Source organism: Carcharodon carcharias, chromosome 6 (assembly GCF_017639515.1).
Source record: "Carcharodon carcharias isolate sCarCar2 chromosome 6, sCarCar2.pri, whole genome shotgun sequence".
NCBI classification, from domain to species: Eukaryota; Metazoa; Chordata; class Chondrichthyes; order Lamniformes; family Lamnidae; genus Carcharodon; species Carcharodon carcharias.
In genome coordinates, this window is record NC_054472.1 from 24,519,519 (window position 1) to 24,546,217 (window position 26,699).

Here is a 26,699-nt window from a genome sequence, read left to right on the forward strand (position 1 = left end):
CTCCCAGCCCCCGGGAGAGGGGGAGAGAAGAGGAGGGGGTGGTATTCATTTTGGGGGTCGGGTGGTTTAGGAGGGCTTGACAAGTGTGTGTGTGGGAGGGGAGAGGAGGAGGGGGGTAGTGCAGAAGGAAAGTGAGATAAAGGAAAGAGCGCCTTTCCTTTAATACACATAATCTATTTAATACGTCAATCATGCCGCCGTTGCCGTGGCAGCGCCTGACGTCATCTCGCCCTGCAGCCCATTGGAGGAAACCCCGTCGCGCTGGAGAAGCCGCTCAAAGAATCAGCTGAGAGGGAAGGAGAGGGAGAGAAGAGAGAGAGAGAGAGAGAAAAAAAAATCTGCCCGCCCGCCCCGCTCCACCCACCACAGCGAAAAGCAACGAGCGAGCGTCAAGTGAGGCGAATCGCGGCGGCTCCTCCTCACTCACTTCACTTGAGCGGCAGAGTCACCGTGCAGAAGCTCAGTCGGATCAAGCCAGGTATGGATAGATAGATAGATATATATGTCAATTTTTGTACAAAAAGGAAAAGGCGGCGGCTCATTATGCTCATTCATTGGGGTGGGGTAGAAGGGGGATCCGGTGTCGGTAAATGGAGGCTTTGTACCGAGGAGGGGAGGGGAGGGGAGGAGAGGAGTGGAGTGCGGGCGGGCGGGCCGAGGGAGGGAGGGAGAGAGGGAAGGAAGGAGGGAAAGGAAGCTGCCGCTTTTTGTGTAGCTCCGAGAAGAGGCCCCGCGTGTTGCTTCGCAGAGCAACCCAGAACCTCCGGGCTTGCTGAAAGGGAGGGAAGACACCCAACTCCCCCCCCCCCCCCCCCCCCCATTCCCTGTCCCTCTCTTTCCCCACCATCCACCCTGTGTTATTTTCACAGATACACAAGCAGGTGGGCTCCTCTATATATTTTGGTCAGTATAAATTGGGGCGTTTTTCTTTCTCTGTTTCCCTCCTCCTCCCTCAATGGGCTCTGGTTGCGGGGGAGGGAGGGAGTGAGTAGCACTGCTTTTAAAAAAAAATTGTGGTTTTTATTTTCTCCGATGGGTGCTGGTGGGAAAGAGAGCTTCCCCCCCCCCCCCCCCCCCCCCCCCCCCCCAACATAATGGGTTCCCCCTCTGATTTGTGACTGTTGTGTGTTTGTGTGTGGGGTGGAGAGTTGGGGGGGTTGTAGGAGAGACATTTTATTTTCACTTCGGCTGGTTCTTTTCTGGATAAAATTTTAACAACATTATTCCTCCTCCTCCTCCTCCTCTCTTTTTCTCTCTCCCTCCATTTTCTTTTCCTCCCTTTTTTTGCAGACAGAGTGTAGAGATCGACCGACAGCCAGTCAGACACAGACAGACAAGACAGCCCTCTTTTTCTCTCTCTCCCCCCCCCCCCCTTCCCCACCCTCTCTCTCTCTCTCTCACAGACACACACACATTCTCTCTCTCTCTCTCTCACACTCACTCACACTCACACACATACACACACACACACACACACACACACATACTCCCCGGCACCGACATGGATAAGAACGAGCTGGTGCAGAAAGCCAAGCTGGCCGAGCAGGCCGAGCGCTACGACGACATGGCGGCCTCGATGAAAGCGGTGACCGAGCAGGGCCTGGAGCTCTCCAACGAGGAGCGCAACCTGCTGTCGGTCGCCTACAAGAACGTGGTGGGGGCCCGGCGCTCCTCCTGGCGGGTCATCTCCAGCATCGAGCAGAAGACCGAGAGCAACGAGAAGAAGCAGCAGATGGCCCGGGAATACCGGGAGAAGATCGAGGCCGAGCTGCGGGACATCTGCAACGATGTGCTGGTGAGGAGGGGGTGGGTGATGATGGGGAGGTGTGGTGGTGGTGGGGGTGGGGGGGGGGGAGAGAGAGACTGTGCAGAAACCCCATGGTGTGGGGTGGAGTATCACAAAAATCTGCATTTACGTTGCCTATCTCTAATAAAATATTAATTGCACCTTTCCAAATGATTGGGGGTGGTGGCTGATTAAATATTTTCCCCCACCCAGTTACCTCATCTGTATATTGTATATGTATTAGTGTAAGACACAGGACAGGTCGCCATTTACAATCCTGCAGTCCTTACCCAATTTTTTGCTTATTTTCTACAATGTGTGTTGGCAGGTTTCTTTAGCTTGAAGATTTTGTAGCTGGGGGGTGGGGGGGGGGGTGGTGGGTAGAGGTGGCAGTCTTGTTTCGGGTTTTATATAAATGGTCTGGAAATGATGCAGTCTCGGTTGTTTTAAAATGCTCATTCTGTTTCTCTCTTTTTCCTTCCCCCGTCTCGTTTCCCTTTCTCTCTAAATGGAGGAAATCTGCGGTGGTTTCAGTGAAATCCTCGTCTCCAGCTCAGAGGGCGGGCGGAGCGAGATGTTACAATCCTTATTATCGAGCAACCGCAGCATTTATTTGTCTCCGCTTTGACCTTGTTCCTGTCAATCTAATAATTTTAACGCTTCCTTCAGGAGATCTGCCACTGGGATCAGTTGTATCAAGCTGTTTTTTGGGTAGCCGGGGTGGGTGGGGGGCTGGTTTGTGATGGTGGTGGTGGAGGAGGGAGGCTCTGGATTAGGTGAACGAAACGCAGCCAGATTTTTTTGGGCGTTGCCGGCAATTAATGTCTCTTGCTGCCGGTCTGGGCCTTGCAGTAAACCGCCTCTGGGCTACAATTTTATGTTTTGTGTTTTCCAATTCAAAGACATGTTTTAAAAAGAGATTCCATTTAAAGAAAAAATCGACAACCTCTCCTCCACCACTGATGACGATGAAACTTTCGCTATTTAATCGGATTGGATTTATGTACAAGCAAATCTATCTCCATATTTAACCTCGCACCTTGGCTGTTTAAATTTTAATACAATTTACTGTTTTATTGGTAGTGCTGGGTTTTGCTTTCTTTGGGCGTGTCTTCGAAGGCCGTTGATAACGATTTCTTTTAGGTGAATCAACTCTAGAGATAATAGAGTACTGTGGCTAAAGGATTATTACAAATCAGTAATTGGTTTAATCTCTGACTGGTTTGTAAACCTGGTAAAGGGTGGGGAAAGGAGAGGTGACTTTGCAGCCGCTCTGTTTCTTTATCTATGGATTCAGGTGAACTTTTCCTTGTAGGGTTGTTGTTGCAGTGGAGAAGAGTGGAAAGGAATTCTTGCACCATGAGGTCATTTCCTGCTGCTTCCCCTGCACTACCCCTGCTTTCATTGTGAAGTGCATTGGTTAGTACTTGGATCCATTTCCAAATAGCTAACTGCAGCATTTGGAAAGTGAGATATGTTTTGAAGGTTTAACCAGCAAGTTATCTATCTCTTCTTCCCCAACCACCCTCCAGAAAAATTCTATCTGCAACATGGAATATACATCATGTACCAGAGATTGACAGCTGTATAGGTGGACCAAATCACTGCTAGTTAATTAAGCATCTGTAACATTGCAGTTTTTTTTAGAAAGATGTTTGAGACTAATATTGGATCGCCAGTGTGCCACTCTGCTACTAGTTTCTAGCTTTTGATTTCTTACACTTCAATTTCAAGCAATTACTGTTGATGCTGCATCAGACCCAAACCTGAGTCAGCATGGATGGTTCCAATAGCAATTGTCATTCACATGTAACTTGGGTTTTTTTAGATCTTGTGTGTTGTGACGTCACTAGACTTATGCAGAGACCAATGAGCCGCAAATGTACTTACAAAAAAATTATATGTTATATAATTAGCAATGTGCTAAACTCACTTTAGCTGGAATAATAATGCAAAAGTTGACATGCTATATGCTTTTAGTGAATTTCAATCTAGGACTTGACACTTTAAGTGGGTAGGAAAGGTTCTGTGGAACTTTAAATATTTTAATACTATCAGGCTTTAATTTAGCCAGATTTCTGGTTAGCAGTGTACTGAAATAAATGTATGATTGGTACGGTACCCAGGAAAATGTTTCTTGGCTCTAATTAAGCTGCATTGCTCAGATAAGGTTTCACATTTGGTTGTCATAATTGTATTTATTGGAGGTTTTCTTAATTCAAACAAAATGGTCTAATGAAAACAGACTAAATTGTTTGTTGTCGTAACCAAGCTACTTCACTTAATTCTAATTTTGATCCCTAGCTGCAGGCTAAGAATTCAATGTTCCAATCACCAGATTGGTAAAGTAGTAATTATTTGATTTTGTATTTGTGTTTTCCTGCATGGCGGAATTACTTGTGCTTGTTTAAATTGTTCATTGGAATTGATTGTGCTGGATCACTTGATGTCAGCAATTAGGGCTTTATAATTGAACTCAGCTTATGGGGTGGAAAAAAGTATTCCAGTACCCCTTTTTTAAAATTTACAATAGGTATCGAGTATTTTTATGATTCAGTGGCTTTGGGCTTTCCAGTCTGCCCCTTAACTATGTTCCACAATTCGTTCAAATCATGTCAGATATATACCTCAACCCTATTTACTTGCTGTTGATCCATAATTTGTTAATATCCTTATCTAGCAAAATTCAAAATTCTATTTTTTTTAGTCTTGAAGTTGTCAAGTCAAATTCAACCTTTAGTAAAGTTCTGAATTTCCACTTCCCTTTGTGAAAACTTGGAATTTTCCAGTTCACTTAACACAATAGTAATTAGGGTTGCGCACTATTAAGATAATTTTACTGTTTCATTTGTAGTTCTTTGAAGATGTGTTGCATACTACCTTTTTTTTGTATGTCTACTCTATGATGGATTTGCCTGATCCATGACACCTTCTGATTTTGCTCTTAATTCAGCTTTATTCAAAAAAAACATGAGTATGCGGAGTTCTTTGGGCAGCTCTAAATTGCCCGTGAGCTTAAATGTTGAAATGGGATCACTTCAAGCTTGGTGACTGATGTGAGCTAACTCCTGATGGGAGCTACATCAATTTTTTTTTCTTCTTCCCACTTCTGATTTCTCCCCCTTTTTAACATTTTTCATTGCCTTCACTCCAGAAGCTGAGTTCAATTATAAAGTCCTAATTGCTGACACCTAGTGATAGAAAACCTGTGTACCCTGCTAGTCTGAGTACTTCAGTATCACATGAGACAGTGCTTTTACTCTGGACCATCTCTTAATAAGATCTAGGATCCCGGTTAAATGAATAGTTTATTTAAAGAATATTCCACTTCTACAGCATTTAACTTTCTCAACCATGACTCAGCAGCTTTTATGTACCCAAATTCTCTCTAACCCTTTAACATTGCTCCCCCAAGCCTATCCGGATCCATTTAAAACAACTTGGACCTGTTAGAGGCAAATTAGATTGTTGGACACCAATTTTGGATGTTTTTGTGCCTGTGGTACAGTAACTCCTGTTCTAAAACCACCAATTTAATTTGGTAAAATGGTGGAACAGCTTGCTTCCTGTGATATATCGTTTGATGCACCAAACCCTGTAGTTGTCATCCAGTGTTTTAATATTAAGAAATCTCAATTTCACTGTAATCTTAAAACTAGCCTTTCAGAAAGTGCATTTATATAATGTTTTTAGCATGGTAAAATATTCCCCAGAGTTTCACAGGACCATTATCAAAAAAATTTGACACTGATTTAAATTAGGGCAAATGGGAAAAAGCTTGGTTTGAGGTAGGTTTTAAAGAAGGGAGCAGCTGAGGAGTTTAGGGAGGGAATGCCAGAAGTTGGGACCCAGGGGGCTGAAGGCACAGCTTCCAAAAATGGAGGAGAGAAAATCTGGGTGTACAAGGCCAGATCTGGAGGAGCACAGATCTTGAAAGGTTGTCGGACTGAAGGAGCTTACAGATAAGGCAAAGCAAGACCATGGAGGGATTTGAAAACAAGGATAAGAAATTTAAAATCGAAGCCTTTGTTGGCCTGTAAGACTGTGTACGTTAGGGAGGACAGTGATGGGTGAATGGGACCTGGTGCAAGTTAGAATACTAACGAGTCCGAGGTGAGTTCACGTTTAGAGGGTGCAAGATGGGAAGTCGCACAGCAGAATATTTGAATCGAGGTATTGAAGAATGAGGGTTTCAACAGCAGATGAACTCAGGCAGGGGTGGAGGTGGGTATCTGGAAGTAGATGATGTCTTGAGGGAGACGATATTCGGAAGTTCAGCTTAGTCAAGCAGGATGCTAATGTTGTGAAGAGCCTTGTCCAGCTAGGGCAATAGGGTAGTGCTTGTGGTCATGGAATAAGAGTTTGGTGGGCCCTTGAAACAGTGGCTTTGGTCTTTCCAGTGTTGCATTAAGAAATTTTTGCTATCCATTACTGAATGTTAGATAAGAACCATGCCAAATTGGAGGCAGTGGATGGGTCTCGTTTTAATGAGGTAGAGCTGGGTGTTGTCGGCATACCCTTGGCACCTGACATGGTGTCTGAGGGGAGGCATGTTTGAGTTACCTTGAGAGCCATGGATAAATCCGGGGTTGTTTGAGCAGGGAAGGAGGTGTGGTGCTCCAGATGTAACGATTGCGAAGAGAGGCTACTGTAGGTTATTTTCTGGCTATGATTGGATAGGAGTCAGGTGGGTGCAATCTTATCCAGTTGGACCATGGAGAGACAATGGAATGGATTTCATTACAGCCACTTGCATTTAAGAGTGCTTTTGAGCTAGATAGCACCCTCAAGTGCTTTATATAGGTGTAATCTCGTTATATGGACACTGTCAAATGTAAGCATATTAGATGGGGTGGCAAGAATTGTTTAGAGGTTGGTGCTCAGGAGAATCTTGAAGCGTAGTGGGAGATTTGGACAAGGACTTCCAGAGCTTGGAGCCTAGATGGCTGAAGGCATGGCTATCACTAGTCTACAGGGAATGAAACCTGCCAGAGAAGTGAAAGAGACAGACATGGATGCGGATGCAAGCAGTGGTTGAAGTTTGGTAGGGATCTAGGCAGGCAATTTTATGGAGGCAGAGAGAGGTGATCTTTGTGAAGGACAGCATGTGCATCAGAAGCCCATTTTGGTTGAATAGGATGGTAAGGTTGCAAACAGGTTCAAGCTAGGATGACAGTGGCATTGATGGCAAGATCATATAGTTTGTGGTGGAGCCTGAAGATGAATACTTGGGTTTTCCCAATGTTTTAACTGTGACATTATTAGGTGACCATACTGGCAATAGATGCAGTAGAGTGGGCAAAAATGAAATGGAGAGCTCGAGCTCAGTGTTGTCACATACGCACAGAACCATGATCCCATGTTTTCACAGACATGTAGGTGAGAAGGATGTAAGGATAGATTTTTGGTAATCTCAAGTAATTGTTTGGAGATGGAAAGAGAAGCAATGATTATCTAAATAAGCCCAGCACCTACAAACCAGTCAGTTTAACCCCTGGCGAAGCTTTTAGGGATAACTTGAGACACAATTAAGCTATTTGGGTAAATATAGATTATTTAAGAAAAAAAGCATGATTTTAAGAGCAAATCATCTAAATTGGAGTGTTTTGATGAGCTAAGAGGGTTGATGAGAGTAATGACATTGTGTACATGGACTTCCAAAAGGCATTTGATAAAGTGCCACATAACAGGCTTGTCAGCAAAGTTCTAGTTCATGGAATGAAAGGGACAGCAGCAACATGGATATGAAATTGCATGTGAGACAAACAGAAGGTTTATAGTGTGGCTCCCAGAGGCTTATGTTTGGGGTTAGGTGTTAAGAATATATATCAATTAATATACTGCAAATTAATATATATATTAACTCTTCCTGATGTAAAAGCAAAAAACTGCGGATGCTGGAAATCAAAAACAAAAACAAAAATGAAAATAAAAATACCTGGAAAAACTCAGCAGGTCTGGCAGCATCTGTGGAAGGGAGCACAGTTAACGTTTCGAGTCCACGTGTCTCTTCAACAGAACTAAGGAAAAGTAGAAAAGGGGTGAAATATAGGCTGGTTTAAGAGGGCGTTGGGACAAGAGAGCTGGATAGAGGGCCAGTGATAGGTGGAGACAACCAAAAGATGTCACAGACAAAAGGACAAAGAGGTGTTGAAGGTGGTGATATCTAAAGGAATGTGCTAATTAAGGGTAGAAAGGACAAGCAAGATACGGATAGCCCTAGTGGGGGTGGGGTGAAGGAATCGAAAAAGGCTGAAAGGTAGAGATAAAACAATGGATGGAAATACATTTAAAAATAATGGAAATAGGTGGGAAAAGAAAAATCTATATAAATTATTGGAAAAAACAAAAAGGAGGGGGAAAATCGGAAAGGGGGTGGGGTTGGAGGAGAGAGTTCATGATCTAAAATTGTTGAATTCAATATTCAGTCCGGAAGGCTGTAAAATGCCGAGATGGAAGATGAGGTGCTGTTCCTCCAATTTGCGTTGAGCTTCACTGGAACAAAGCAGCAAGCCAAGGACGGATGTGGGCATGAGAGCAGGGTGGACTGTTGAAATGGCAAGCGACAAGGAGGTCTGGGTAATGCTTGCAGACAGAACAAAGGTGTTCTGCAAAGCTGTCACCCAGTCTGCCTGGTCTAGGTTATTGATATACATCTTCCTGATGTATATCAATAACCTAGACCTTGGTGTATAGGGTACAATTGCACATGATATAAACTTGGACCTATTATAAGCTGCAAGAAGTATAGTGTAGAACCTCAAAATGACACGTTTGTGGAATGGACAGAAGTCAGTTGAGATTCGATGCAGAAAAGTGTGAGGTGATTCATTATGGTAGGAAGAACGTGGCGAAACTATGTAGAATAAAGAGTAAAATTCTAAAGGGGGTGCAGGAGCAGAAGAACCTGGGTGTATATGTGCATAAATCATTGGTGTCCAGACAGGTTGAGAGCGTGATTGGTAAAGCAGCACAGGATGCTGTGTATGCTTTAATAGGAGCAGAGAGCGCAAAAACAAAGAAGTAACTTGTATAGAGTACTGGTTCAGCCCTGGCTGTAGTGCTGCGTCCAATGCTGGACACCACGTTTTAGGAAAGATGTGAAGGCATTGGAGAGTTTGCAGAAAAGATCCATGGGAATGGTTCTGGGGTTGAGGAACTTCAGTTATATAGGTAGATGGAGAAGTTGGGACTGTTTCTCTTGGAGAAAGTTTACAGGGGATTTGATAGAGGTATTCAAAATCGTGAGGGAGCTGGACGAGAATAGATGGGGAAAAGCTCTTCCCATTGTTGGAAGGATTGAGAACAAGAGGACACAGATTTAAGGTACTTGCCAAGAGAAGCAGTGGCAACGTGGCAAAAAAAGCTTTTTCAGTGAATGGTTGGGATCTGGAATACAATGCCCGAGTGGTAGAGGCGGTTCAATCGAAGCATTCAAGAATGCGGTCAAGGGAGCTAGAAGGTGGGTCTCATGGCAAAGATGAGTTCACTTGAGGCTTCAGTATGTGTGGGTGTGATGTGCTGCCAACAAAGGGCAGGGGGTGGAAGCTGCAGTGTCAACTGAACATGTCTTGATGTCTGACAGTCATGAGCCTGGATTAGGTAGGCAGGACAGCTTTAAGGAGCCATGAGTTAATTTTGATTTGTAAATAGCGATTTTAGAATAGAGGTTAATGCAGACCTGGTGAGGGATGGCTAAAACCTCACTTTGGAAGTATAGCAGTGTTTGAAAGTCCATCTTTCAGTTGTGTTAAATGGAAACTCCGTATGTGATGTTGGGTGTTTGTATAAGATCCTATGGCACTTTTTTGGAAAAGAGAATTGTTGGCCTAGCTGCTATATTATCCTTCAGCCAGCTTCCCTAAAACACATCTTATCACATTGCTGTTGTGGGACTTTGCCGTGTGCAAATGGGTGTTGTCTCCAACAGTAGCTAGATGTCATTGACTGCAAAGCGCTTTGGGGCATCATGAGGTCATGAAAGGTGCTATAGAAATGTAAGTCTTTGTAAAACAGTTCATCACGTACACTGCCTGCATGCCTTTGGTGAAGGTGGGGGCCACACTGGGAAACACCAGAAAAGGAGATGCTGAGCATTTTACTGTCTGTATCAAAGGTTGAAGCATTGGAGTAGTTAAGCAGATTGGCAGCTACAGAAATATAATACATGCAGTCCCAAAGACTTGGCATCATGGAATTACAACTGTACGTGACCGGAGTGATGGATGGGTGTAAAAGGAAGTGGGTCGTGAGGATAATAGGAAGTGATCAAGTGACCTTTTCAGCAACACAGGCAGTGTAAGTAGCTCTCAAATGAAATTGTGTGGTCAAATTAATGGCAGTGAATTTGAGTATAAGGCATTATTTGGCAACTGGAAGATGGGGCTGAGATCAGAGGAGAGGGAGTAAGGTGAGTTGAGATGGGAATTAAAATATTTGGGAATGAGTATTGGCTCATTGAAGCAGAGGGATGAAAGGAAGTAGGATATTTTAGGGTGGGACTTTGGCCAGCAGTGAATGGGGATTTTAAAGGTGAGAGGTTTACCATACATCACTACTCCTGCATGTTGCAAGTCAAAGTCCTGAGTATGATGAAACTTGTATGGCTTAAGCTTTAACCTGATCAGGTCTTAAGTGAAGTCCTATTTCTTGGTCTGAATCTGGATGTGGATGAAAACTGACATAGCACTAAAAATTATCCAGAATTTAGAAAAATGAAACACTGTTTAATTGGCAATGAGAAATGTAATAAGATGAACTTGATATTCTAGGACAGGTGAAACCAGTCTTTGTGCTCATACACACTAAATGCGATCTAGAATTGTTGATGCTGACACTTTGTACTTTTGCAAAGTGTACATTCTGTCCATACAGTAAATCCATTTTCTAATTTTGACATCCCACATGGTTGTGCTCGTGCTGGAAGAATGTATAAAATTTTTAACAATGGCCTATTGGTGGGTGGCAGTGCAATTTAATGTGGGCAAGTGTAATGCAATTTTTGGAAGGATTATTGATGAGGGGCCCTAAGATCATCTCTTGTGCTGTAAACTCGGATGGTTATATCTACCCATGATTTCATGATCCCTTATTTCTTGGTTTTCCCATATCAGAGCACTAACTTATCTTGGGAATCCATGGCGACATATCGCAAATATATCTAAGTGGCCTTTTTATCCACACATTCATGCTCAACTCTGCAGGTTCGTATCACAGCTAAGTCTGATATTCTTGAATTGGTGCAGTTTGCAATCACAGACTGGCTACTTATTCCTAAGTAGAGTGTCAATATGTTTAGTGCAGTTGGAGGAAATACTGTTTCTAATTGAGAAAAGTGTGTGTATGTCCCAATGGAGACAACTAGGTGGCAATCAGGAGCAAATTTCTTTGTTGCATTTCTTAATAAATAGTTTATACACCTTTTATGAAAATTGAATCGAATGTGGAGCTGTATATTGGTGTACTAACTGTCTCAGATCAGTAGGAAACTTTTTTTCTCCAAGACTTTCTACTAAATGTTCTGTGTGAGGTGCCACCCTAGCCCTTGGACTCACCTTAGATGCTTGAACAAAGTCCGAACAAAAGTGTTTCTAGTTCTTAGAACTAGGATTAGAGCAGTAAAATAAAATTGTGATCATTATCTTTGTGGAAAATCGCAGAGAAATGTTGAAGTGAAAGAACCATCCCCCAATAATATGTTGCTATCTAATCTAAGTTGGAGGCAGTTATGCCTTTGGAGTGTGTCCTGGTGCTCCAATGAAAAGTGTCACAATAGCAAATTGCAAATTTGAGTTCCTGATTCTAGAAACCCAGAGCTATTACTAGGCATTTGATAACAGAAAATTTGAGCTAGCACATACAAGACATTGTTGATGCCTTCCAATAATCAAAGTTGCAAGTACAAGTATCTTTCTCTTGGCATTGCTGAAAGATCTAGGGTAGTCATTGCCTTCTGAACAAATCCATTTTATTTTACCTAATTTTGCAAATTTGTTTTTACTTAAGTTTGAATTTTGCCAGCTAATGTATCCAGTTTGTTTTAACCCCCTTTTGCCTCTATCTGCTTTTTGCTCCTAATAGATTAAACTGGCATTTTACTCTCACCCACATTGTAGCACAAATTTCAAGTTAACATGATCTGTACTGGCAATGGTGTGATTGTGAACTGTAACAATTGTTTGAGACCATTGTCTATTCTATATTACTACTTAAAAGGTAAATGAGGTTGGAGCTGCATTCTAGATAGTTGGGAGTGAGGTGAGTTAAGGCATCTTGCAGAACTCTTTTCCCATAGGCCTGGCTACTTCAAGTTACACTAAATGATGCAACATGGTACATATAGTCACTAAAATGCAGCAAGTATGCTGATTGAGTTTCAATAGTATAGTCAGTTTTATGCAACTAAATATTTAGTTCCAGATATGGGATAGATTCTTGGTGGATCATTTATGGAATAATCCTTTAGCATGTAGCAAAATCTCATGGTGAGAGTATTTTGAGTTTGTTAATGGTCATTGATATTACAATCTTTGACATCAAACATCCAAAGCTTTAACATCAAATCTAATTTGCGCCATTCTAATACATGAGCATCTGTACAGCTAATGGGTCACAGAGCTTCAAGGTTGCTTTCAAGCCACTCTTCAAACTAATTTATCTGTTTTTTTCCCCCAACCCCACAATGGTTATTGCTCTGCTATGGGCATAATAGTAAAAGTTGCAATTCTCTAATCATGGACCAAGTTGGAATCTGCCTTTGCTTGAAGAAGAATTAATTGTCACTTGTGTTGTAGAATGTGATGAAGTTTGTAATGGGCCTACTAGTCTACTTAAAGCATGTGGAATGGTCGATTTGATCTATGGAATTTTGAAGTATTAGTGTTGATAAAGAATTTTTATTCAGCTAATTCACTATACATTCCAAAGGTAATTTTAGTTGTAATGTGTTTTAAATAAAATTCAAGCGGGTGTGAATGACTAAATGGGCTTTACTCACCACCTACCATGATAACATTTGGTGGAAGAGGGTGTATGACTAGGATAATTTTGCAGTGGCCTTTTTTTTTAAAGCTCAACAAAAAAATGTCAGTCTGGTGTTGATGTGTATTCCCACTTGCCTTATTGTCACAAGTGACAGAATTAAGCATGCAAAAGCAATCGGCCAATTAAATCCAAATTAGTATAAACTTTACAAAATTGAAATATTCATTCCACTTACATGTCAGTTTCTTGCCATCACACTTCATATTTGAATTTAGAACACCCTGTTTTGCCTTGACCCATTTTTGTTTTTTCTGGTATACCTGAGTTGTAGTCCTGTAAATGTTCTGAGGGAATTGCGAAAATAAATTTTGAATGGCTCCACTTGTGCACGGTCAAACTTTCCAGTCACAAATTCACTAGTGAAATGAGCTTGCAAGCCTCCATTATTCTCCATTTCTCAGTTCTGCTTTGTGACTTGTGCTATGTCTCCAAGTGTTTCAGAGCTGAAACTTGACACCAAGCTAAATAGAAGTTACAGGAAGTAAAAGATAGCATGCCTGAAGAGTGGTTTTAAGACAATTCAGTCAGAAGAAAGGTAGCAGAACAACTTTAGGGAGGAGTTTATGGGTAGGGCCAGTGGCAATAAATGAAAGTTAAGCTTGTGATTGTTCAGTTTTTGCTTTGGTAAATATTGAGCCTGTTGGGGATACCCTAAATGAAGTTCCAGGTAGCCAATATAGTGTCAGTACCAAGTGTTTTAGGGCCATGTAACTTGAATGCTTTCCTAACCTAAGAGTGCTTCATACAGGTTGATGGCAGTCTTATTGGTGCTGGAGGCAATATCTTTTGGAATTTGACATTTAGTTGCATTGTGTGGTACCAACGACATAACTGCTCAGTACATTGTAGGTAGCAGCATATTGATTTCACAAAAAATCCAGCCATGTACATCTGTCATGTGAAGGCTGAGATTTTTGTGATCTCATGGCATTGTTCCTGAATGTCATTTGTACAGTATGAACAGTGGGAATAATCTGCACTGGCTAATGCTGCTCTAACAAGTTCTCACCAATGAATAAACATCCTTAAAAAATATTGGCAGGTAAAATCAAAAAGTACAAGGATGTTTCACCAGTACATTAAGAGCAAGAGAATAACTAAGGAAAGGGTAGGACTGATCAGAGATATACGTGGTAACTTGTACTCTGCTGAAGATATGGGCAGGGTTCTCAATGAGTACTTTGTCTCTGTCTTCACTAAAGAGAGGGATGAAGCAGATATTCTAGTTAGAGCAGTGTGAAATATTAGCTAAAATAAGCATAGTGAGGGAGGATGTACTGGAGGGACTGACATCCTTGAAGGTGGATAAATCACCATGGCCAGCTGGATTGTATCCCAGCTGCTAAAGGAAGCCAGGAAGGAAATGGCCAATGCTCTAAGGATCATTTCCCGATCCTCACTGGACACAGGTAAGGTACCAGAGGATTGGAGATCTGCGAATGTTGTGCCATTTTTTTTAAAAAAGTGTGAGGGATTGATCAAATAATTACAGGCTGGTAGGTCTGACTTTGTGGTGGGAAAATTATCAGAATTAATTCTGAGGCACAGGATAAACTGCCACTTGGGAAGGAACGGATTAATCGCTGATAGCATGTGAAGGCCTTTTTTTAGGGAAGGTCGTGTCTTACTAATTAAATCAGATTTTTTGAGGAAGTAACAAGGAGGATTGAGGATAGTGCAGTGGATGTTATCTGCATGGATTTTAGTAAGGCATTTGACAAGGCCCCACATGGCAGACTGGTCAGAAAAGTAAAAGCCCATGGGATACAGGAGAATGTGGTGAGTTGGATTCCAAATTGACTCAGTGACAGGAAACAAAGGGGTAATGGTTGGATGTTTTAGTGAATGGAAAACTGTTTCCAGTGGTGTTCCACCAGGCTCTGGGCCCCTTGTTAGCTTTGTATATTTTAATGATTTGGACTTAAATGTGGATGGCATGATTGGGAAATGCAAATGACACAAATTAGCTGTGTAGTTGATGGTGAAAAAGATAACTATCTCCAGAATGATATCAATGATTTGGTTGAGTGGGTGAAAAAGTGGCAAATGGAATTCAATCCAGAGAAGTGAGGTAATGTATTTGGGGGGGGCAAACAAAGCAAGGGAATACACAAAATAAATTGAGCGGCAGAGGAAGTGAGAGACCTTGGAGCGCATGTCCACTAGTCCCTGAAGATGGCAGGGCAGGTGGATAAGGTGGTAAAGAAAACATATGGAATGCTTTCCTTTATTGGACAAGGTATAGAATACAAAAGCAGGAATGTAATGATGGAACTGTATAAAACGCTTCCTAGGTCATAGCTGGAATTTTGTGTACCGTTCTGGTTGCCTCCTAACAGGAAGGACATAATTGCTCTGGAGATAGTTCAGAGGAGATTTACAAGAATGTTGCCAGGGCTTGAAAATTGCAGCTATGAGGAAAGATTGGATAGACTAGGTTTGGTTTCCTTGGAACTGAGGAGGCTGAAGGGTGGGCCTGGATAGAGAAGACAGGTGCCCTGTTTCCCCTAGTAGCAAGGTCAATTACCAAGAGACACAGATTGATAGAAGGATTAGAGGGGACATGAGGAAATCTCCTTCACCCAGAGGGTGGTAAGTGTTTCCAATCCACTGCCTGGTTTGGTGGTGGAGACAGAAATCTGCAACTCATTTAAAAGACATCTGGATCTGCACCTTAAGTACTGTAACCTGCAAGGCTACGGATCAGGTGCCAGAAGGTGGGATTAAAATGGGCAGCTGGTTTTATTCTTTTTCAGCTGGTGCAGGCATGATGGGCTGAGTAGCCTCTTTCTGTGCTGTAACTTTTCTATGGTCCTCTGGAAAACATGTACTTGAGACATTTTGTGCATTGGGATTGGCTTGAGAAGGAAAGAAGCCCTTGCTGACTAGTTGAACTCCTGAGTCGAAGGGGTGTCCTTTTAAAAAGCAGCTTCCAACTTAACTTTTCAACTATTAAAGAAGTTCTTTAGATCAGTGTTGCGCTTATTTTTAGTTCTTTGGTTAGCACAACGAATTCAAGTGGCAGCTATTGCCCAACTTTTGGAGGAACATTTTGAGCAGTCAGTATGCAGATGCGTAAAAGGCATGTGGAAAATCAGACCTTTCATTGGCGATTAATAGCTACTTGAGGTTTGAATCTTGTACCAAGTGAGTTTGTTTCAAGCTCACTAACACCATTATTTATTTTCCTTTCCTGCCCTGTTATCTGTTGGCCAACAGAGCTGAAACTATTTATTCCCCTTCATCCCTGCAGTAACTATCCAGAGAAAGTTGGGGCCCATTATGCTTGTGCTGCATCGTTTAGGCCAGGATATACAAAATATTGAGATTATGAAAAGCAATTGGCCCACTTTCAAAATTATATTTTGAGGGAACTGAGTGGCAGTCTGTCTTGTGTTACAGCAATACTGTAAACTCATCTCATAAATTAGTGAGCTAGCAGTAATTTGTGTGTTTTTATCTGTTAGCATACTGTATAGACATAAAGATAGTGCTGCCGTCTTCCATCCTGTCCTTATTTCTCATAATTGCTCACGTCCAATATTTAATTTGACAAAAGAATTAAGCAGTTTCTGTAGATGGGATCTTTTTGTTCTTCGGTGTTAAATCTAAGTACAAATTTTCTCTACCTTGCTGGCCCTTATAGCTCTTTTCTACCTAGATTTGATTCCTTGCTGCTGCTGTATAAAGTTCAAGTGAGGTGATAGTCTAATTGCAGGGTGTGTGAAGGAAAAGGATAATGCAATCGGTTTGTTCCTGAATAGCCAGTGAACTACAACATGCACATGCAGATTTCTGGTGCCTGCTTTGCTGCAATTTGTCCCAATTTCCCTCATTTCCCCCCTCCCCTGAATGTTCCCATGGTATGACAGGCTGTCCCGGTGGTATTTAGCTGATGGCTTGCACGGTAATACAGTACCTCTTAAATATTACAGGTCTAATAAAGATTTGAATAGAAAATTAATTGATCTTAGTTTCTGATTCCTTTATATATGGATTCTTGATGAAATGTAGAAACCTGTGTAAAACATTGCTCTTATACGGTGCTACATTTTAATCTGTGTCCTGTACTTCAAATTAACAGGGTCTTCTTGATAAATACTTGATTGCCAATGCTTCTTCTCCAGAGAGCAAAGTTTTCTACTTGAAAATGAAGGGAGATTACTATCGTTACTTAGCTGAAGTGGCTTCTGGGGATGACAAGAAAGGTATGTTGAAATGTAAAATTATTTAGTTGGAGTATAGATCTTGTCATACTTGTGCAACCATCTACTGGAAATTTGCTCTTAATTTTGCATGGAGAAGCTAATTACAATGTCGCAATTTAAGAACTAATTTGAGTAGTTTTAGTTTGCTGGCACAATGTTCCATGTGTTTTAGTTTGTCAAAATTGTCAACTTGAAAGATCAGTATGGTTATGCAGTGCATAAAATGTTAAAGCATGCATTACATTTCTAATTTTCAGCCTAGTGACTTTAGGATTCTAATCCTGAGATACTTAAGGAAGCACTGGAGATATAGTTATTTGTAGATCCATGACTTTTTCCTGGGACCTAACATTTATGATCCACCATTGCTGGGAATAAGGTGTTGGTTTGTCTGTATGACTGCCTGTAATAAATGGCTATACTGGAAAATAGTGCTCTTGACTCTGACAACATCCCTCAGTGGAAAGTGTGCTTACTGAAGGATGGTTTTGTAGATATTAACAATTCTGCAGGACACCTGGTGGTTAGTCGTTTTGTCAACCTAGATGGTGAGTTTTGAGAAGCTACTTAATTGTCGAACTGCTTAACATCCACAGATGCATCTTTTTCAGTTGGTATCACGGGATAGATAATTAGTAGCAACTTCCTTCTTTCCTCACTCTTTCTTCCTTCTCCTTAAACCCAGGCTACTGGATCCAACTTTTTGATGCCAAACTGTTACGGGTTAGGATCAGTAAACTCATTGGAGTTCAGGATGTATATTGATCAATGAAAAACTGAACCTGGTTAAAAGGGATGGTCGGTCTTCTTCCAGGACCCATTTTCATTATAGAGGAGAGGGCATTAATATTTTTCATTATGGGGCAGCTGTTGTGGCAGAGGCCCAAGCTCATGGGCAGAGATCTGAATGACTTCTTTGGGTGGAGGGTGAGATTGCAGTGATTAGAGTGGTTTTGGAAGTATTGATGACTCTAGCAAGAATGCTTGGGGGTTGTTCTTGCTTCAAGATTTTGGTCCATTTACAGTACAGTGCTGCCAGATCATGGTGATTTACATGTGAATCTCTTGTTAAAGACTGATTGTGTGCCACTTGCAGCCTCAGCCAACAATTACTTTTGGGGATAATGAGTTTCAATTTTTTTAACAGATAAAGCTTTTGAAAAGGGGAAAGTTTGAACCAATTTGGATAAATTGGATAAGACTGGTTGGAGTTGTACCTAGCACAAAAGGAAAATCATTGTGGTTGTTGGAGGTCAATCATTTCACTCCTGGGACATTGCTGCAGGAGTTCCTCAGGCTAGTGTCCTAGGCCCAACCATCTTTAGCTGTTTCATCAATTACCTTCCCTCATCAAGTCAGAAGTGGGGATGTTCATGGGTGATTAGTGCTCACCATTCACAACGACTCAGATACTGAAGCTGTCCGTGTCCATGTGCAGCAGGACCTGGATGACAATCGGGCTTTGGCTGTCAAGTGGCAAATAACATTCATGTCATAAGTGCCAGGCAGTGACCATCTCTGAGAAAATCTAACCATCACCCATGACATTCAATGGCATAACCTTTGCTGAATCCCCCACTATCAACATCCTGGGGTTACCATTAACCAGAAACTGAACTGGACTAGCCACGTAAATGCTGGACCTACAGGAGCAAGTCAGAGCCTAGGAATTCTGTAAAGTGTAACTCACCACCTGACTCCCAAAGCCTGTTCGCCACCTACAAAGCACAAGTCAAGAGTGTGATAGAACACTCTCCCCTTTCCTGAATGAGTGCAGCTCCAACAACACAAGAAACTCGACACCATCCAGGACAAAGCAGTCCGCTTGATTGGCACCATATTCAACATCCACTTCCTCCACCATCGACGCAGAGTGGCAGCAATGTGTATCAAGATGCCCTACAGCAACTCACCTAAGGCTACTTTGACAGCATCTTCCAAACCCATAACCCCTAGAACAAGGTCAGCAGATGCATGGAAATGCCACTTATCATTTCTCTTCCAAGCCACGCACCATTCTGACTTGAAACTATATATCACCATTCCTCCTCTTGTCACTGGGTCAGAATCCTGGAACTCCCTAACACCATTGTGGGTGTACCTACACCGCATGGACTGCAGTGGTTCAAGAAGGTGGCTCCACCACCACCTCAAGGGCAATTAGGGATGGGCAATAAAAAAATACTGGCCCAGCCAGCAATGCCCACGTCCCATGAAAAGGATTAAAAGCTAATTGAAAATAAATACTGGATTGGAGGAGATGGGGAGAATTCAGAATCCTGTTGTGTAGAACCATAGAACACTACAGCACAGAAAAACAGGCCATTCGGCGAAATATTATTCCGCTAGTCCCATTGACCTGCACCCAGTCCATAACCCTCCAGACCTCTCCCATCCATGTATCTATCCAATTTATTCTTAAAACTTAAGAGTGAGCCCGCATTTACCACGTCAGATGGCAGCTCGTTCCATACTCTCACTACTCTGAGTGAAGAAGTTCCCCCTAAACCTTTCCCCTTTCACCCTAAAGCCATGTCCTCTCGTGTTTATCTCTCCGAATCTAAGTGGAAAGAGTGTAGTAAACTATTTGCACTGAAGTTGCACAACGTGACTCTCTGATCCACCTGGTGGGTAAATTTGCATTAGAACACTTAAGACCACTCGCTGTTTTTAATATTTTTGAATTTTAAATGTGATTCTAGCAAGGCTGCATTTATTTCTAACCCTTTTTCTGAGAAAATGATGAACCTCCTTCATGGTCTTCCCACAGAGCTAATTAGCTTCGCAGGATTTTGATCCTGTGGCAAAGAATGAATAGCTTTTTTCTTTCATTTATTGGGGTGTGGGCATCACAGGATAGGCCAGCATTTATTGCCCATCCCTAATTACCCTTGGTGGTTTTGAGCTGCCGCCTTGTGGTTTAGCTACACCCTCAGCATTGTTAGGGAGGGAGTTCCAGGATTGTGACTCAGCAACAGTGAAGGAATGGCAATATATTTCCACGTCAGGATGGTGAGTGGGTTGGAGGGGAACTTCTCGTTGGTGGTGTTCCTATTTATCTGCTGCTCTTGTCCTTCTGGATGGTAGTGTCCGGGGGCTTGAAAGGCGCTGCTTAAGGAGCCTTAGTATATGTCAATGTTAAGATGGTGTGTGTTGGGGAAGTTGTATGATCTTGAGCATTAAGAAGGTGCACCATGTTGTCACTACCAGTTTATCTACTCGTTTGGATTTATCTTGGCAGTTTAGTTGCTTGGCAAAATCCTAGAAAACAGTATGCACTGTACATTTTAGGACACTTAGAGGTAGTCTCAGGATTTGGTTCTTTTCTATTTGTCTGTCATTATTATGTGGGAGCTTTGAGGAACTGGTTTATTTTTTGATTGATTCCCTTGGTTGGAAAGATTTGCCAGTGATCTTTCATGAACAGATTTCTCCTCATTTAAGTGCCATGCCCTTAGAGGCTGTTGGTAACCATGGACTTCCATTAGATTGGCCCATGATTATGCATGGCAAAGTACTGCAATGGTTTTTCCATGAACAGGCTGGTTATAGGAAATCACTTACCCTTGAAACAGAGCTAAAAAGGCTGCCCAACTGGGACCATAGACCTCTCTAAGTACCTGATGAGTGTCATCTTATTAGGCTTTCTTGGTAACTGGAGACCCTTGCGGCTACAAGCCAGACAATTGCAGATAACATTACACAAGTATCTAATATTACAGCACTTCACTTGTGTATGCTCTTGATGGAAGAGTTCAGTCAGCATTCTAAATCAATCAGAGTAGATATACATAGGCTAGAATTTGAGACTGTTTTGGGTTTCTAATCTGAATTTTTTTTGAATTGCTGTTCCTGAGGAAACCATAACACCTATTATAGTGTATTTATATAGCTTCTGTAACATAAAAAATCCCTCAGCATTTTGGAGATACAAACAACAAAGGACACTAAATCAAAGAAACAATTAGGAATGACAACCATATGCTTGACCAGAAGTGGATTTGAAATGCATCCTGAGAGGAGGAAAGCAGAAAAGTTCCGGGGGGGGGGGGGGGGGGGGGGGGGGGGTGCAGCGCAGCGGTGTGACCCAAGCATCTGAGTATGGAAATCAGTGATGTGGTGAAGGGGGTGGAGTGTGCTGAAGAGACCTGAACCAGGGAAAGGTTGCCAGGGTGGGGTAAGGGTTGGAGGAAGTTACTAGTGCTGATGGTGCAAAGCTCATGGATTTAAACCACATTTTTCTCCCCTTTGAGTCCTTGGGAGAATCTAGAGCTAGTGTGGGTCAGTGAGTGGGATGATTTGCAAATGGTATTTTTGTGTGGCAGAGTTTTAATTGCATTATGGAGGACAGGAGGCTAGCCAGACAAGCATTGGAATAATCCAGTATGGGGCTGGCAGAGGCACACATTAGGATTTCAACAGCATTTGGGCTGAGGTGGAACTTGGTGGCCCTTATGATGGAGGTGCTGAGAGATTGGAAGCATGGCTTAATTCAAGGTTAAACAAATATCGAGTAAATCATGCATCAAAAATGACCATAGCCAGTGCAGGGTCTAATCTCTTGGGGGGCCTTGTGCTTGGCTTGTTAGGCCTGAGTTTATGCCTTGAGTGCCAGGGTCCTTCAGTTTGAATCTGCCATCCTTGACTGGTGAACAGACATTTGAATTCCAGAGACAGTAACTGCAACCATATGCAACACTGTTCACTTGATTGCTGCACCTTTATGGTCACTAAGCATTCAATTAACCCACTAAGGCTTTATTTTAAGATGGTATATTGTTACAGCTGCAATAGGTTGCCATCTCTTGCACTGGTCTAATGACAGATATTCCCCCCAAGTTGCATAGCAACCCAAAAGCTCCCATGCAGGCCATGCACAAATCAGCCTTTTACCCTGCACACCAGAGACTGTCATTTTTGTATGTGGTTGATTTGCTTCAGGATATGCTGTTGGTGATTGCCAGCCCTGCATAAATTAGCATACCCCCCATTTTATATAGTTATCACATGCTCCAAAGGGTCTTGAGCCTTTCGTAAAGAGATCTTTGCTTGATGCAGTATGGATGGGATTGCTATTCATCTTATGATTCTGCGAAGAAGACTGCATATGTGAGCATTGAAAATAGCCCCACCTTTAATCAAGATGATAGTTTTGATGACTTAGAACAAAGTGTTATATTCATGGCTTTTCCCTTCCAAGGGATCAAAGGCAGAGGAAACTGGCAGCCCCATTTGGCTATAGATAACTGATCTGATGAATCTGATCCTGTGCATGAAAATTGTTGATTACGTAGATGTCAGTTGTGACATCATAACTTGGCCTTCCTTTTAAGCAAGTGAGGACTTCTGCCTTCAACTAACACCTATCTATGATGCCTGGAACCCCATTGTGAACAAATCCTCTTAGATCCATGAGATTTTTTCCCGCACCAATCCCACCCCCTCAGTATGTGACTTACTAGGTAGTGATGGTATTTCTGTAGAACATATCTTGTATAAAGTGTTAAATTTCAAGATTTTATTTTTTTGTTCTTTGAGAACTGGGCAGGTCTAGTATGTTTGGCCATGGCACAGTTGTCTCTGAAGGTGTTGGGCCAGATTTTCTATCAGGGTCTTTAACTTAGTTCCTAAACCTATGTAGCCATTACACTTGGTTATACTCATCACACAGCCAATGAGCAAATTGGGTAGAAAAATTTTCATGTTGACAAAATTGTCACCACAAGCGCTACTCAATGTTGCCAACTTGAACAGTGGACAAAACTGTTCTAATCGTGTTCACTGCTAGATGCATTTATTGTATTGATAAGCTTCAGTGGAAGACGTTTTTTCTTTTTCTACATTTCTACAGGCGTCTTCAGGTGGTACTTAATGCAAATGACCTTTTTGTCACTTGAGCTTTAATTAGTGTTGATAACCTTTGGAACATGAAGCCCACATGAGTTTGGGGTGGGTGAACAGTGATCAGGGGAAGCCTGTTGACCTGTGTTCTCCCTTCCTAGCCAGGAGTGCAGTAAGCTTTGTGCTGTTACTGTTTTCATAGTTGTAATTTAATAATGTAGCACAGGGAATTAATTCTAAAATGTGGTTTTTATAATTCAGCTGCTGTTAAATTTTTGTTCATTTGTACCCTGGTAAATTTTTCTGCCAACTATTGAAATAGTGGCCGTGCTTCAAATTTGGATCTTTAATCTAATGAACAGTTCCGGTGTGGCCTTCCATAATCTTTGAAAGTCTTGAAGCATATTAAGAAGTTCATCTTATTTAGATTCCCCTCGTATTGATTGAATTATTTTATATATTTTTCAATTGTATTATGATGTCAAAGAACTAGGCACAGTCCAGAAGAGAAGCTAGTCTTTTTAATCCTGTGCACAATGGTAAATTCAAATTGTTTGAAAATTTAAATTCAAAGAATAATAAAGTGAATAATTCAGTGAGTTTTGTCTGCCTTACACCTCTGGGTTCATATCTGGGCTAGTTTGATTGGATGAAATTTTCCCCTGATGATTTAGGTCCTCTGAAAGAGTTTGAGCAGTCTTAATCCAGTGGGCATGGATTTAAAGCATTTGTTCTAATTTGGGAATAATTGGCAATTTCAGTTGAGTCAGGATGGCTAGTGTTGGAAATGGAGTGTTGAAGTTGTGGCAGACTAACTATCTGACTGGAGTGTTTGCTTGCCTGAAAGGGAAAGAGTTCCATTTTCCAGTTTAATGCTCTTATTTAACTGGTCTTTGTAGTTTCAGTGCTCAATGGAGTGTTTCCTAAAAATTAACAAAAGTGGAACAGTGGGATCACTATAGCTTGTAACTTGCTGTTTGAATTGTTCTGTCACATCGAGCATTTTGTGTGTAATACCTATTTCTTAACATTGGGGCAGAACATGACTTTGAAATTTTAAAACTGTTCAAATCAAATTAATAGATTTACTTAAATCAGTATCTTAAATATTACGATTCAGAAGGTAAATTAGAAAATTGACATTGCTTAAATGTTCAGTTAAGTTGGTCTATAAATGTTTCAATATCTGCATACTTTAAAACGCTTGCCTTGATTGAGCTACAACTGTCGATCTTTTTTTTTTAGTCACTGTGGAGCATTCGCAACAGGCCTACCAAGAAGCATTTGAGATCAGTAAAAAAGAGATGCAACCAACACACCCTATCCGCCTGGGACTGGCCCTTAACTTCTCGGTGTTTTATTATGAAATTCTTAACTCTCCAGAACAAGCTTGCACTCTTGCAAAGACTGTAAGTACAAACAACATTCGTTTAGGCAAAAAAATTGTCACAGGGATATTTGCATCTAACTGCATTTTCTTGTTCTAAAAGGCATTTGATGAAGCAATTGCAGAGCTTGATACACTGAATGAAGATTCCTACAAAGACAGCACATTAATAATGCAGTTATTGCGAGATAACTTGACAGTAAGTACTATCCTAAGGAAAACTCCTTTCATAGTAACAATACCCACTTTCATTTTTCTATGTTTTGATAGCCTGTGATTGAAAGTGAATTCATTTTGGTTATGGTCAGATACAGTGCTCAGCTCGCTCATGAATACTTCAATAGGAATTAATACTAACCCATGTTGCTTCATGGCTTGGCTGTATGGATTTATTAAGTTAACAATACAAGACATAATTGCACTGTGAGCTGGAGCTCTGTCCCCAAAGGGAGAGTCCTTCACCTCTGTCACAGGAAAGCCTGTGCACCTAATATCCAGCTGAAAAATAGAATTTGCAGAAGCCTAGGATTTGGGTCATTTGCTTGCCTTGTTGCAAATGAATGGTTTGTGGTACACAGGCTAAGGTGATCCATTATAACCAGCTTTTTTTCTGTTTCTTCATCTTTCATCCTTGAGGTACATTGGCTCAAGGTGGATATAGTTCCTGAGTTCCCTCACGATCCTTTGAAAGGAATTTGATGGGTTTGCTGCAATGTAGGCAGATTATCAGGGCTGGTCTTTTTTACCCTCAAATTTGCTATCTTGGCAATGAGGATGCGTGCCCTTTATAGACTACAGGTAATAACTTAAAGCCTTTTATAGATGAAGAAATTGAAGGTAAATTGTGCTCTAAACAAAAGCAAAATGCTGGAAATTTGAAATAAATGCTAAGCGCTGGAAATACTCTGGTCTTGCAGCATCTGTGGAGGGAGAAACTAAGTTCATGTTTCAAGACAAATATGACTCTTGTGAAGACTCATGTTTGACTCGATGTTAACAACTTCTTTCTCCACCGATCCTGCCAGACCAGCTGAGAATTCCCAGCACTTTTTTGTTGTTGAAACCTAAATATTGGTACTCTTGAGTGCTTTGGAATAAATCTGGTTTCACAATTACATTATGGAGGACCTGCAACCCAGCAAAGTGTGCCTGTATTTGATCTTGGTTTTTTGATGTATCTCACAAAATACTGTGGGTGCTGGAAATCAAACAAAAACGCAAATTGCTGGGAAAACTCAGCAGGTCTGACAGCATCTGTGGAGAGAAAGACAGTTACCGTTTCGAGTCCGTGTGACTCTTCAGAACTAGTTCTGAACTTTAGTACTGAAGAGTCGCACAGATTTGAAACGTTAACTGTCTTCCTCTCGACAGCTGCTGTCAGATCTGCTGAGATTTTCCAGCAGTTTTTGTTTCAGTTATCTGTAGTGGTTTTGTTGGATTAAGATACCACTGTAATAATTGGAATTTGATTTACTTCTAGTTGTGGACTTCAGACAACCAGGGGGAAGAGGCTGATCCTGGTGAGGGAGGAGAGAACTAAACTTCTGCCTTCTAGTTCTGTCTGCCTCATTCCTGAATCTTCACCATCAAGACTATTTGTAATCTCTGCTGTCCCACTAGTTTCTATTTTAGGTCTTTGGAGAGCTTCTGTCACTTCTGTTGGGTCTCTGTGTTTCCCATGTGGTTTGTGTTTGATAGGGGAGAAGAGCCAATTCATATTGGGAACTCTTGTTTGTACTGTATGTTCCAGGTGGCCAATGTAAATTCAGGGTGTGGAATTTTTATACAAGTTTTAAATGTTTGGTTAGTACTCTTTGTAGCTGTGGTTTACCACAAAGCTAATGTCAAATGTTTCCTGTACTAGCAAAGAAGGATGCCCATAATTTAGTGTATGTAATGGGAAATGGCATAAATTCAGTATGAATCGTGCGATTTCTAGAGAGTTACTAATCTGTAGATCAAACCTGCACCATCTATTACATGTCTCAGGATTTTTGGGATAGGGCAGAGGAGGATTAACATTCCATGAGTTGCAAGATTCACCATTGCTCATGTCTTCATTTTGCTACACAAATGACATCTGAACATTTTATTTGTATTTAAAAGAAATTATTGTCAACGTAAGAACAAATGTACAAGCAAACATGCAGTAAAATTAAATGCTTAACTTTGATAATGTATGTTTAAGAGGTAAAAAACCTTCCCATGTGTTTATCTGGTAACTACCTTTTTGTTTTTTTAGTTTTTGCTTTGTGGTCTTGATTGCCTAACACGCATGTGGCTGTGAAATAGTTAACAGGGAAGTAATGAGATATATTGCTGTATGGCTAGCTGCATTCATGTCTTCTGGACTTTTCATAAGAACACAAGCATAATTGTTATCAAGAAAATGTGTAAAGTTGATGTAAGTGGAATAAAATGTTTTATGAATGGA

The 26,699-nt window shown here is 41.4% G+C and overlaps 1 protein-coding gene across 2 annotated transcripts; it reads left to right on the top strand.

Annotated features, from left to right (window-relative positions):
* Positions 1-273: 273 nt before the first annotated feature.
* LOC121278883 (14-3-3 protein zeta/delta) lies at positions 274-26,699 on the top strand. 2 transcript variants are annotated; one of them, XM_041189349.1, is made up of 6 exons: positions 274-478; positions 1,291-1,795; positions 16,914-17,037; positions 24,124-24,287; positions 24,369-24,464; positions 25,746-26,699. In XM_041189349.1, exons 2-6 carry the CDS (start codon positions 1,502-1,504, stop codon positions 25,803-25,805), a joined length of 738 nt encoding a protein of 245 aa, XP_041045283.1. In that variant the 5' UTR covers positions 274-478; positions 1,291-1,501; the 3' UTR covers positions 25,806-26,699. The 2 variants fall into 2 exon arrangements, with proteins under 2 accessions (XP_041045283.1, XP_041045284.1); XM_041189350.1 differs by having other exon boundaries at positions 1,295-1,795.

Coding starts and splice junctions, on each gene's coding strand:
- LOC121278883 (XM_041189349.1), top strand. CDS start 1,502: ATGGATAAGAACGAGCTGGTGCAGAAAGCCAAGCTGGCCGAGCAGGCC. Junction 1,796..16,913: donor ACATCTGCAACGATGTGCTG/GTGAGGAGGGGG, acceptor TCAAATTAACAG/GGTCTTCTTGATAAATACTT. Junction 24,465..25,745: donor TATTGCGAGATAACTTGACA/GTAAGTACTATC, acceptor ATTTACTTCTAG/TTGTGGACTTCAGACAACCA.